Source organism: Ranitomeya variabilis, chromosome 1 (genome assembly GCF_051348905.1).
Source record: "Ranitomeya variabilis isolate aRanVar5 chromosome 1, aRanVar5.hap1, whole genome shotgun sequence".
Taxonomy (NCBI): Eukaryota; Metazoa; Chordata; class Amphibia; order Anura; family Dendrobatidae; genus Ranitomeya; species Ranitomeya variabilis.
In genome coordinates this window covers 70360501-70374740 of record NC_135232.1, presented here as the reverse complement: position 1 = coordinate 70374740, position 14240 = coordinate 70360501, and the positions used below count along the sequence as shown (strand labels likewise).

Below are 14240 nucleotides of genomic sequence, written 5' to 3'. Positions count from 1 at the left end.
ATTGCGGCAGGGTGTCAGCTGACTATCGCAGCTGACATCCGGCACTATGTGCCAGGAGCGGTCACGGACCACCCCCGCCACACTGCGATCAAACATGATCGCAGTGTTCTGGCAGTATAGGGAAGCATCGTGCAGGGAGGCGGCTCCCTGCATGCTTCCCTGAGACCCTCGGAGCAACGCGATGTGATCGCGTTGCTCCGAGGCTCTCCTACCTTCTTCTTCCTGCAGGCCCCGGATCCAAAATGGCCGCGGGGCTGCATCCGGGTCCTGCAGGGAGGTGGCTTCACAGCGCCTGCTCAAAGCAGGCGCCGGGAAGCCTCCCTGCTGTGCACGTCAGATCGCTGATCTGACAAAGTGCACAACAAAGTGTCAGATCAGCGATGTGTCACTTTACTGTGATGCCCTGGGGCAAAGTAAAAAAGTAAATAAAAAAATATTTCCATGTGTAAAATAAAAAATAAAAAAAAATCCTAAATAAATAAAAATATATATATATTGTTCCAATAAATACATTCCTTTATCTAAAGAAAAAAAACAATAAAAGTACACATATTTAGTATCGCCGCGTCCGTAACGACCCCACCTATAAAACTGTCCCACTAGTTAACCCCTTCAGTGAACACCTTAAAAAAAAAAATTTTAAAAAGAGGCAAAAAACAACGCTTTATTATCATACCGCCGAACAAAAAAGTGGAATAGCACGCGATCAAAAAGGCAGATATAAATAACCATGGTACCGCTGAAAATGTCATCTTGTCCCGCAAAAAACGAGCCGCCATACAGCATCATCAGTGAAAAAATTAAAAAAAGTTATAGTCCTCGGAATAAAGCGATGCAAAAATATTTATTTTTTCTATAAAATAGTTTTTATCGTATAAAAGCGCCAAAACATAAAAAAGATATAAATGAGGAATCACTGTAATCGTACTGACCCAAAAAATAAAACTGCTTTATCCATTTTATCATCATTTTGATCAAAAAATGTCACGTGCCCGAAAATTTTACCAATAAAAACGACAACTCGTCCCGCAAAAAAACAAGACCTCACATGACTCTGTGGACCAAAATATGGAAAAATTATAGCTCTCAAAATGTGGTAACACAAAAAAATATTTTTTGCAATAAAAAGCATCTTTTAGTGGGTGACAGCTGCCAATCATAAAAATCCGCTAAAAAACCCGGTATAAAAGTAAATCAAACCCCCCTTCATCACCCCCTTAGTTAGGGAAAAAAATAAAATTAAAAAAATGTATTTATTTTCATTTTCCCATTAGGGTTAGGGCTAGGGTTAGGGCTAGGGTTAGGGTTAGGGCTAGGGTGAGGGCTAGGGTTAGGGCTAGAATTAGGGTTAGAGCTAGGGTTAGGGTTAGAGCTAGGGTTAGGGTTAGGGCTAGGGTTATGGTTGGGGCTAGGGTTACGGTTAGGGTTGGGGCTAGGGTTAGGGTTGGGGCTAGGGTTAGGGTTTGGATTACATTTACAGTTGGGATTAGGGTTAGGGGTGTGTCAGAGTTAGGGGTGTGGTTAGGGTTATGGTTGGGATTAGGGTTAGGGGTGTGGTTGGGATTAGGGGTGTGTTTGGGTTAGGGTTTCAGTTAGAATTTGGGGTTTCCACTGTTTAGGCACATCAGGGCTCTCCAAACGCGACATGGCATCCGATCTCAATTCCAGCCAATTCTGCGTTGAAAAAGTAAAACAGTGCTCCTTCCCTTCCGAGCTCTCCCGTGCGCCCAAACAGGGGTTTACCCCAACATATGGGGCATCAGCGTACTCAGGACAAATTGGACAACAACTTCTGGGGTCCAATTAGTCTTGTTACCCTTGGGAAAATAAAAATTTTGGGGGCTAAAAAAAACATTTTTGTGGGACAAAAATGATTTTTTATTTTCACGGCTCTGCGTTATAAACTGTAGTGAAATACTTGGGGGTTCAAAGTTCTCACAACACATCTAGATAAGTTCCTTGGGGGGTCTAGGTTCCAATATGGGGCCACTTGTGGGGGTTTCTACTGTTTAGGTACATCAGGGGCTCTGCAAATGCAATGTGACGCCAGCAGACCAATCCATCTAAGTCTGCATTCCAAATGGCGCTCCTTCCCTTCCGAGCTCTGCAATGCGCCCAAATGGTGGTTCCCCCCCCACATATGGGATATCAGCGTACTCAGTACAAATTGGACAACAACTTTTGGGGACCAATTTCTCCTGTTACCCTTGGGAAAATACAAAACTGGGTGTTAAAGATAATTTTTGTGGAAAAAAAAGGATTTTTTATTTTCACGGCTCTGCGTTATTAACTGTAGTGAAACACTTGGGGGTTCAAAGCTCTCACAACACATCTAGATAAGATCCTTAGGGGGTCTACTTTCGAAAATAATGTCACTTGTGGGGAGTTTCAATGTATTGGCACATTAGTGACTCTCCAAACGCAACATGGCGTCCCATCTCAATTCCAGCCAATTTTGCATTGAAAAGTCAAATAGCCCTCCTTTCCTTCTGAGCTCTGCCATGCGCCCAAACAGTGGTTTACCCCCACATATGGGGTATCCGGGTACTCAGGACAAATTGTACAACAACTTTTGGGGCCAATTTTCTCCTGTTACCCTTGGTAAAATAAAACAAATTGGAGCTGAAGTAAATTTTTTGTGAAAAAAAGTTAAATGCTCATTTTTTTTTAAACATTCCAAAAATTCCTGTGAGACATATTAAGGGTTAATAAACTTATTGAATGTGGTTTTGAGCACCTTGAGGGGTGCAGTTTTTATAATGTTGTCACATTTGGTTATTTTCTATCATATAGACCCCTCAAAATGACTTCAAATGTGATGTGGTCCCTAAAAAAAAAAATTGTGTTGTAAAAATTAGAAATTGCTGGTCAACTTTTAACCCTTATAACTCCCTAACAAAAAAAATTTTGGTTCCAAAATTGTGCTGATGTAAAGTAGACATGAGGGAAATGTTACTTATTAAGTATTTTGTGTGACATATCTCTGTGATTTAAGGGCATAAAAATTCAAAGTTGGAAGATTGCAACATTTTCAAAATTTTCGCCAAATTTCCGTTTTTTCACAAATAAACGCAGGTAATATCAAAGAAATTTTACCACCATCATGAAGCCCAATATGTCATGAGAAAACAATATCAGATTCACCAGGATCCATTGAAGCGTTCCAGAGTTATAACCTCATAAAGGGACAGTGGTCAGAATTGTAAAAATTGGCCCGGTCATTAACGTGCAAACCACCCTTGGGGCTTAAGGGGTTAAAAATGTCTTCAAAGCATAATAGCAGTGTATAACCTCTTTAAGTCTCTCTGTAACTATGTCCATAAGAAGAGTCAGAAGATGTACAACATTATTAGCTACGGTAAGTAAGGTATCGTTTGGTGCAAAATTTTGGTGGCTGTGACAGGGAATGTTTACCAATATCCATCATATTCATTATTCTGCTTGCACCATTTGGTTAATTTGTTTTTATTTAGAATCATTTTTACCAATGAGTAAATTGACATATTTTTACAGTAGTATAGATAGCAAATCTTCAGATGCAAGAAGTATTAAAGTGAGCGATCCCCAAATATTCAGAAATGGTTGCTTATTAATTATTTAGATGATTTTTTAATCAAATACTTGCATAATGTGTTTTCTATTTTTGAATTTTTCTTATGTGAACTAGTCATTATATTGTGACAAATTATTATATTATGACAAATGCATCATCTATTCGATCAATTACTCGCAGAAAATAACACCGTTTTGTATGACCGACTTACAGGTATCTTTATCTTTCATTCACTACTACATGATGTACAATAACAAATTGTATTGTGGTACCGTGTTAGCCAGAAAAATCGATGTGAATACTTTTCTGCACAACATTTAAAGAATACTTCAGCAGGACATTTGTTAGGGGGTGGGAAGTGTGATGAGTCCATAGATAAGCCATAGATAAACCAATTGGATTACCTTGGCTTATCTATGGACTCATCACACTTCCCACCCCCTAACAAATGTCCTGCTGAAGTATTCTTTAAATGTTGTGCTTTTCTTATTAATCTATTTGCAATCTTGCCTGAAGAAGGAGCCACTGTGCTCTGAAAGCTTGCAAACATATTATTTTCTGGTTAGCCAATAAAGGTATCACTCCTAGAATACTTCTGTCATCATTGGGCTGAAAAGTATTCACATCGATTCACTACTACAAAAACCAAGGTGCTTTACCAGTGACTTACTGACACATGCACTCCCCCCAGTGAATTTCTGTCCCAGTCTCAGACCCTCCTCTGTATCTTCCAGTGGGCTGAGAAATTATCTGGCTTCCAGTTACAGACTGTGCTCCTCCCAAAGCTACATTCCAGGGACTTGCTGAAACTTCCCTTCAAAATCTCCAAAATGGAGACTCTGCCTCCTCCTTACCCCTTAAAATGTTCGTCCCCAAAAGCTAAAGTCTTTCTCGTCTTCTTCTCTATGGTGGTGTGCACGGTGGCTCTATTTATTTTACAGTTAAAATTCTTCAAACCCAGAGGGAAAGATTTCTACTCCTACGAAGTGAATGATTCCAAGGGGAAGACAGTGTCGCTGAGCAAATACAGAGGCAAAGTGAGTAACAGTTCGCAGACCCCCCTGGATATTGTATTATATGTGTACACTTATAGGCAATGTTACATTGACATTATTTTAAACTATGTTATTTATTTACTATATAATGTAATCATTTCTGGTTAGAGTTAACCCTTAGCTGGATCTGTATATATGGCCTGTCAGTCCGAGGGTTGCTGGCTGTGTAAAATGTATAGAATAGTCTACTCCCGCTATGGCTATGTGCATGAGGTCTGTATACAGATCCGGTCATTACAGTGAATTTTTTGCTCTTTTCTCCTGCAGGCGTCTCTGGTTGTAAACGTGGCGAGCGCCTGTCAGCACACAGATGCAAACTACAGAGGGCTACAGGAACTACAGAGGGAGTTTGGGCCGTCCCATTTTAATGTCCTCGCTTTCCCCTGCAATCAATTTGGGGATTCTGAGCCAAATTCGAACAAAGCGATAGACGCCTTCGCTAAGGGAAACTATGGAGTGACGTTCCCAATATTCGACAAAATAAAGATTCTGGGCTCAGAAGCAGAACCTGCATTCAGGTTCCTTGTTGGTAAGTTTGGGGAATCAGTGGTTTTTGGATTTGCTTTTATCCACATAGGACTTTGCTATTCTTTTGGACATGGGGGGAGAATAAGGGCTCGTAAAAACGGAAATGATGGCACATGGAAGCCCTTCTTATAAACATGCAGCCCGTATCAAATCGTGTTCCATTAGGGATGGAATTTCCCATAAGATAATAATAATTTTTATTTCTATAGCGCCAGCAGATTCCGCAGCAGTTTACATTTTAGGATTTAGGATCAATGTGTTTAGCAGAGAACATCTCTATAGTATGACATGTAGTGATGTGGAGTCCATAGAAACCTCTCTTATTCCATATAGCTTCAGGGGCACATGGACGTACAATAAGGCTATGTGCACACGGTCCGGAAGTAGCAGCGCTTAGGACGTAGCGTATGTTTGCTGCGTCCAATGCGCCGCCTTCTATTGAACGCAGGTGAATCCGAATGTGTTCACTGAACCGTAAGGATTCACCGCATTTAATACATTCTATTGGTGAAATTTCATGCTGCGGTCTGGAAAGAAGTTCCGCATATCAGCCTCCGCGGGTGATCCACGGGCGTCTCTGGACCCTTAGTGGTCATGAGATTTCTAGAAATCCCATCCACTATGCTGTAACATCTGGCCGCTGTGGGTTTGATGCTGCATAAATATGCAGCATCAAACCCGCAGCAATTCCTGGTCGTGGGCACTTACCCTATAGGGTTATAGTATTCGGAGACAAATATTATAGCTCATGTGACATGGTTCAGTGATATGACTGTGAGCATGAGCCCACGGCACAATACTTTAGACAAAAGGCTCCCATACATATTACATTTAAAGGAGTTGTCCGACCTTAGGCTACAAGTCTGAAGTCACATGTGTCTGTGACTACAGACTTAAGGGGGATTTCCCATCTCCAAGATCCTATCCCAATATGTAGTAGGTGTAATAATAATATTAGCAAATACCTCCAATTAGAAATGTAGTATAGTTCTTCTGATTAGCTACGTCGCTTACCCCATGTAGGGCATTGCAGTAGCTTAGGTATCCATGGTTACTATTTATATAGTGAGAGTTAGTTAGCTGTTAGTGGTCATTACCATGGATACCTAAGCTGCTGCAATGCCCTGCACAAGAGATAAGCTATACAGGTTATTAGGAGAACTATACGATACTTCTAATTGGAGGAATTTGCTAATAATTTTTATTACAGCTACTACATATTGGTTTTAGTCCACAAATATAACCTAAACATCGTAGGTCACACTCCTTACATGACTGATTTTTCACAGAACCAATAAAGGCACATGAAGTGTATACAAAAGAGTAATAAAGTTTATTTCAAATAAATATCCATAAAATTTTGTTAAAGAATATAAAGGATGCCTCAAAAAAAAACAACCAAAGACAGATAGCAGAATGACACACTCATTCACATAAGTATGGTGATCATGTGGTGACCACAAAAGAAAACACATCAATCTAGTCTAATATGGGTCAAAATACCATTTGTAAAGATTAGATGGTTCAACCGCTTGACAATCTATTAATAATAGTCACCATCCATGAGCATGATATAATAAAGTGTCTGTTTGCATAATGCTACTCTATTAACCTAAAATAAGGTGCATGGGTCACATCATAATACCTGTGTGGTGTGCCGATACTGCAGAGTCTCACCCCGACGCGCGTTTCGCCTACTCTTCTTCCGGGGGCGTGTGTCATTATTTACTATTGCCTTTATTGGTTCTGTGAAAAATCAGGTTTACAACATGTGTATGCTATTTATTTATAAAAATTAAAATGCTACACAGCAAAAAAAAGGCATTTATGTGATAGCTATGTGTTCCCTTTCATGGATCTGTCATAAAAAATGTAGATGGTTCTAAATAGTTGGGAAAAGTACACGATTTGGCATATGCCTACCAAAGATAAACCTCAACATTTACTTTTTTACTATGCTAAAAAGTATTCTTGATGTTGAGTACAGAAGTGACACACTTTGTAAGTTTTTAGCCTGATTTTAATAAATAATTTAAAAAAAATGACTTGGGTTCCACCCTAGTTTTGATAACTAGCGAAGGTAAAGCAGACAGCTGGGGGCTGATATTATCAGGCTGGGAAGGTCCCTGGTTATTGGGCCCTTCAGAGCATAAAAAATACCAGCCCGCAGCCACCCCAGAATTGGCGCATCACATTAGATCTGCCAATTCTGGCGCTTTGCCTTGCTCTTCCACATTGCCCTGGTGTGGGGGCAAATGGGGTAATGGTAGCTGGGGTTGATGACAGCTGTGATTTGTCAAAAAACACAACTGCCATCAACCCCTGGGGTTTGTAATTGAAAGATGTATATCAGACTCCCCCCATTGCTAACCTGGTAATAAAAAATAAAAACACACACAGAAAATAACACTTTATTTAAAGACTCCCCCGTACTATCCCTCGTTCACCATTTTATTTTAAAAAAATTTATAAATTCCATGCAAGTCCGATGTACTCCAACCAATCCTAAAGAGACCAGAAAAGGATAGACAAAAAAAACAGAAATAAAGACAATAGACAGTCCCTCGTACACAATTTTTTGCCCAAAATGTTGCCATGCAGGTCCGCCGTACTCCACTTTGCCTGATTCTGTGTCCAGCCTCTGTGAATAGCAGTAAAGTTCCTCGCTCAGAGAGACCCAGTGACGATGATGAGCATTGAAGTCACTACCCGGCACCTGTGAATATCAGGAATTTGACTGCTATTCACATACACTGGAGATAGAATCAGGGAATGTGAACTACATCAGACCAGGGTGGAAATATTTTGGGTAATAAATTGGTGAACGAGGGGGGTGTCTATTTTCTTTATTTCTGTCTTTTTATGTTTTTCAGTTATCTTTTTCTGGACAACTTAAAATTTGTTGGATTACTTCAGACCTGCATGAAATATTTTTTTTTACTAAATTGGTGAACGAGCGATAGTGTGGAGGAGTCTTTATTCAAATAAAGTGTTTTTCCTATGTGTGTGTGTGTGTGTGTTTTTAACTTGGTTAGTAATTGGGGTGTCCGATAGACACCTCTCCAGTACTAACCCCAGGGCTTAATGCCAGATGTGATTTGTGTAAAATCGCAGCTGTCATCAAATCCAACTACCTTTACCCCAATTGGAACCATCCAGGGCAATCGGGAAGAGCCGGGCAGAGCGCCAGAATTGGCACATCTAATGTGATGCTTTACTTCTGGGATGGATGGGCCCAATAACCTTGGACCTTCCTAGACTGATAATATAAGCCCACAGATGTCTGCTTTACCTTGGCTGGTTATGAAAAATATGAGGGATCCCACTTCATTTTTTCATTTATTTGGTTAACCCATGTACAGTAAACAACACAAGCATGGCATTAATTATATATCTCACGGCTATCTATCTACCCCATATCATCTATATCTATGCATATCTAATAACATACCAAAAACACAAGGAATAACGCAAGTGAGCTTAGATGAGGGATTTATGTGGAATTTCAGCTGCGTGAAAGCCTGAACAAACACTGATCATAAGAGCGTACCCTAAAAGTGTAGTAATACTTTTAACAATATTGTTCTCAGCAGCGACCTGGGAGTCAGAGATGCATTCAGGCGTCTTCCCCATGCTGTTGCCATTCCATTAGAGCGCTGTTTCCATCCATTTCAGCTATTTTCTTGCCCCCCCAGCCCTCCTGTTAAGGTCTTCTGGAAAAATGCTTGAGTTTCCCATTGACTTTTGTTATACTTGGTTCTCGAGTTGAGCCCCTCTGAGCGTCTGACCTGCTCGATTCGAGTACCAAGCACTGGAGCATTTTAGTGGCCGATCATCACTAATAATTATTATACTTAAACTTCTTGGTACATCTTTCTGGCCTCTTTTTTTCTGCTTGCTCTTTGGTTCAGGTTGACCACCTATGTGTGACAACTGAGGTTGCACATAAGGAATCAGAACAACTCCTATTAATGACCGTGCTGGAGTTTGCATTGTGGGGGGAAGGACCCATAACCAAATGGAATTCCCTTACCACACTAACCCCCATTTATGTGGCCATCAGGATTTAATCCTCAGTTTCTTCTCATAGTCAACAGTCAATGTCAGCCAATCGCGCTTGTAATTTGTTTTTTTTTAAAGGGCTTGCAGTTAACTTGGGGGTCCCACTGCTGAGACCTCCCTGATCCAGAATATAGAGCTGTAGATAGATGAGGGCAATATTCATTGCCCGAAAGTCTGACAGTCTCAGACATTGAATGGTATATGACATGGTATACATGCACAGAAATGGGTAAGAATTTGCTTTTTGGAAGCTAAGACTCGTATTGCCTAAAATACCCATTAGGTGTCCCACCATCCCCTTTGCGGAGAACAGTGACTCCCCTATTTCACTCATTTCCAGCTTTTGCATGCTCTACTGAGTTTCTGTTTCAATCTATGGGAGTAAGACTTCATTCAGATGTCCTTTTTTCATGAAGGAATTGTATCTCGAGCGTCCACACAAAAGTTATTTAGACATGTATGTTTTTAATCTGAGCTAAGGATCAAACTCTTCAATGCAAGTGTTTGGGTCCAGTGAAACACTCGGACAACACACTGATGGCTTCCTAGTTGCACCCTATTGCTGTACGTTTTTCATTGACCGTTTGCAATCTTCAATTTACAGAATCGATCCCCCCTCCCAAGGATCATCACAAAGCAGTAGGATACCCAGACTCCATTGTGGGTATTTTATCCTTCACTATTGTTAGAAGTTGTCGACAAATCTAATAAAAGCATAATAGTTATCCCAAATAGATCACCGAACTTGTGTAGTTATGTAATGTATCACTGCATAAAATGGAAAGATAATTGGTGTGGAGTCTGCAAAGGCAGCAATATCTAGGTTTGGGGGGGCAGAAGTATTGTTACAATAGATTCACATGAAACCAAAAATAACACAATTCTATAAATAATAGATTATATTTATTTCAATTTAGATTCAACTAAGAAGGAGCCAAGGTGGAACTTTTGGAAATATTTGGTCAACCCTCAAGGTCAAGTTATGAAAACCTGGAGACCGGAGGATCCTGTGGAAAATATAAGAGATGATGTGGCTTCTATGATAAGAGAAATTATTAAGAAGAAAAAGGAAGATCTTTGAAGCTACCTCAGACCGGACTTGTTATAGCAAGAATCCTTAATGGGGCTTAATTTTAGATATTTGGGTATTTGTTTTTCTTTTTTTTTTTTAATTCTTTGGTTTTCATATTTTGCATCCCTTAGAAAAAAAGACAATTTATATTTTTAAAATCCTGTCCAAAAATACATCCCATGTTATTTTTATTTTTTTTAAGAAATGAGATATGCCACTTTTGGGGTGTGGGATTTGATACTGCACTATGATGATCTTTAACACCACTTATATGGACTTTGCCTGTGCAGAAATATTAAATATTGGTTTCAAGAGAAAATTATGATGAGATTATGTTGGCATGAGGTTTTTTGTACATTTTTATGTGAAAATATATCTGGAGGGCTTAAAGGGACTTTTTCTGGATTTTTTTTTAATTTAAACTGAGAACCTCTTCACATTTCCTGTGCTCCATTGATTCTGTAACAGGTTTTCTTTTTCTTCTATGCCCCGCCATTAAAAAGTTATGCCCTCCAGTAATAAAGAATTTTTTTTTTTCAATCAGCTGGGCGTGTGCTATAGAACTTCCCTGTGGGTGCGGCTGTGTTTTCATTGGCCAGCATCAGAGGAGAAAAAGCCAACGCCTACAGAGAAGATCAGTGGTATACACCTGGTTGGTTAAAGGGAAAATGTGCATCTTTATTACTGGAGAGCATAACTTTGGAATGGAGGGGCACAGAAGAAAAAGAAAAATTCTTCCAGAATCAGTATAGCAACAGCCATTGGAGGAGGTACCGGGGTTGCCTACCATCCAAAAATTTGAACAGTCCGCAAAAATAGGGCACTTTTTTGATCTGTCAATAAAAAAAATGAAGGCATATGTGATTTTTTTTTTTAAACTGAAGAAACTTGTACAGATTATTTTGTCTGTAATTATCATTTTACAGCTTGCAATGAATGCAGCTGGTGTCTTCATATCGGAATTATGAGGTGCAGACAAGAATCATTTATAATTGATATATTATGGTTTTCCAATGTGTCCCTAAAAAATATTGTCTGTCCATGATTTCTTGATAAGCTGTCCAGAAAAAAAAAAAAAGTCAAGTTGGCAAACCTGGGGGGTACCTGGGTTAAATTAAAAGAATTCCAGGAATATTTCCACTTTAAAAGGGTTATTCATGATCAATACTAAAAAACCGAGATGATAAAATGCCATAAAATAAACAAAGTATTACATATCTGTTAAATTCCCCACCGTTCCAGCACCTGCTTTCCAATTACTCCTGCCAGTCTTTGCCAATCGTGATGTTGCGTTGACAAATGGACTGCTGCAGCCAATCACTTGCCTTAGCAGGGTGATTGGCTGCAGTGGTCACTTGTTCATCCATTAGTTTCTAAAACCATGCAGCAACCTCAGATATATGTGCAGGGAGCTCCCCACTGCCACATCTATCTACAAGCCTCATGTACAGATGTGATGTCTATACACACGGTCCTCACACAGCATTAATGCAAGTAAATGCTTTTACCATCCGTCCCTCTGAAATAAAAAGTAACATTCACTATTCTGATCCACTTTTTCAATTGGATGAACCTCAATAAGGTCAATAAGTGGTACAAAAAGGATCCCAAACGGGTATGAGTATGGCGCTAATTTAAATGGATCCATTGGGATGACTGCGTAGGAAAATGTATTACCTTTTCTTGTAATGGTGATGTATAAAATAGTGGTCATACAGAACACCATACGGAAGAAGATTCATTTATTTTGTTCTGAATCTAAAATCGTCCATTTTTTTTGGATGAAAAACAGGCAATTTTCATCTGCCCGGCTGGGTTTAGAAGAGGGCATGAAAAACCATCTGCTCAAAGGGAACCTGTCAGCAGGATTGTGCACGGTAACCTACACACAGTGTCTGGTCGGCCCTGTTATACTGAATAAATTGATACCTAGTGATGAAATCCGTCTTGTAGTTGTTATTTAATCTTTATTTTCAGTTTTGTGTTAATGATACGATTGTGTCCTAAGGCGCGGTTGGTTATGTGGGGCTCTGATTATATAGTAGCTCTAGGAGATCACCGACAGCTGCTACTGCGCATGCGCGGGCGGTGCCATCTTGGTGGAGGACATTTTTTATTCTTCTCCAGCCTGCGCAACAGCAGCTATCGGATCTCTATACGCGAGCGCCATTTTCAAAAGGACTTTTTTTTTTTTCCTCACTCAAGTAAATCTGCAAAAGGGATTCAGTGCACTGTAAACATGCGACTATGCTGCAGGCACCTGCCTGCAGAAGTGTTTTGTTTTTGTTTGTTTTTTTCATTCAGCATGCGCTGGTATTCATTATGCAAACTAGGGGGCAGGTCTGTGAGGGATCAGTGACCTGTCAGCAGTCTGCATTATGAATACCTAATCAGAGCACCACATACATGAACCCCGCCTTAGGACACGAGCATATCATTAACACAAAACTGAAAATAAAGATTAAAGAATGACCACAAGACGGATTTCATCAACCAAGGTATCATTTTATTCAGTATAATGGCGCCAACCTGATACTGTGTGTAGGTTACTGTGCACAATCCTGCTGACAGGTTCCCTTTAAGGACATAATTCATTGTGAAAGGTCATCTACCTAAGGTCGGGTTCATGTAAGCATGAAAAAAATTATCAGTTTGGTGCTCTGTGTGTCTTGGTGTCTTTTTTTAACACCCATTGACCTCTGTGTGATAAAGTCACTGGTAAGGTACTGGAGGGGAGATATGTGTCACTACACTTAATGGCGTCAGTGATGTGAAACCCAGAGTATTTTTCTCCAGCACACTAAGTGTTGTGAGGATTCAGCTAAGTTGCATAAATGGGCTGGCTTTTATGTGGACATTCATAGAGTGGGTGGGAGGATGCCCACCTTATCGCCAACCTGCAGAGTCGACACCTCCGTGTGCTGACAGGACATGTGTGATGTTTCAGTCATGTGATCAGTCACATGGGGGAGGAGTCACATGGTCTGGGGCTTAAAGGGACACTGTCACCCCCTCCAGCCGTTATAAACTAAAAGAGCCACCTTGTGCATCAGTAATGCTGCAGTCTAACAAGGTGGCTCTTTTAGTTTTTGTTGCTGTTATTCCCACAATAAATGTATTTATAATTTAGCTGAAATACCTCTCTTTGTACCTGGAGGCGGGTCTGAAGCCTCCTCTTAGAAGCGCCCAACTGCCGTCAGTCATCTCTTCTGTGTTGATTGTCGCCGCCCCCTCAGCGCTGTTATCGTACGAAATCCTGCACCTGCGCTCTGCTCTTCTGCCTGGCGCAGGCGCATAGAGCATTGGCCGTCCTAGCGCTGATGCCGGGTTCCGTTTTGCGCCTGTGCGGGCAGTGCGGCCACCCTGTTACTGAATCCCCGCACTGCGCCCCGCAGCGCACTGCGCTTGTCAGATGCTCCCCCAGGTCCCCCGCCTTCCAGCGTTGTTCTGTGCGGCTGTTCCAAACGCCGGCAAGGATACCTGTATATTCCGGCAACACTGGAAGGCGGGGGACCTGGGGGAGCGTCTGACAAGCGCAGTGCGCTGCGGGGCGCAATGCGGGGATTCAGTAACAGGGTGGCCGCACTGCCCGCACAGGCGCAGAACGGAACCCGGCATCAGCGCTAGGACGGCCAATGCTCTATGCGCCTGCGCCAGGCAGAAGAGCAGAGCGCAGGATTTCGTACGATAACAGCGCTGAGGGGGCGGCGACAATCAACACAGAAGAGATGACTGACGGCAGATGGGCGCTTCTAAGAGGAGGCTTCAGACTCACCTCCAGGTACAAAGAGAGGTATTTCAGCTAAATTCTAAATACATTTATTGTGGGAATAACAGCAACAAAAACTAAAAGAGCCACCTTGTTAGACTGCAGCATTACTGATGCACAAGGTGGCTCTTTTAGTTTATAACGGCTGGAGGGGGTGACAGTGTCCCTTTAAATAGCTGGGCTCCAGAGGCAGTCTTTGTT

General features: G+C 41.0%; 2 protein-coding genes across 2 annotated transcripts in view; one reads left to right on the top strand and one right to left on the bottom strand.

Annotated features, from left to right (window-relative positions):
• The window catches only part of CDC20B (cell division cycle 20B), a 76556-nt gene that overhangs the window by 56875 nt on the left and 5441 nt on the right, over positions 1-14240 (bottom strand).
• GPX8 (glutathione peroxidase 8 (putative)) lies at positions 4329-10592 on the top strand. Its single transcript, XM_077285084.1, has 3 exons — positions 4329-4590; positions 4876-5137; positions 10116-10592. The coding sequence occupies exons 1-3, from the start codon at positions 4384-4386 to the stop codon at positions 10277-10279; spliced, it is 633 nt and encodes a 210-aa protein (XP_077141199.1). The 5' UTR covers positions 4329-4383; the 3' UTR covers positions 10280-10592.

Excerpts from the sequence above, each read along its gene's own strand:
- GPX8 (XM_077285084.1), top strand. The coding sequence starts at position 4,384 with ATGGAGACTCTGCCTCCTCCTTACCCCTTAAAATGTTCGTCCCCAAAA. Across the intron at positions 4,591-4,875 it reads TGAGCAAATACAGAGGCAAA|GCGTCTCTGGTTGTAAACGT; the intron begins GTGAGTAACAGT and ends TTTCTCCTGCAG. Across the intron at positions 5,138-10,115 it reads TGCATTCAGGTTCCTTGTTG|ATTCAACTAAGAAGGAGCCA; the intron begins GTAAGTTTGGGG and ends ATTTCAATTTAG.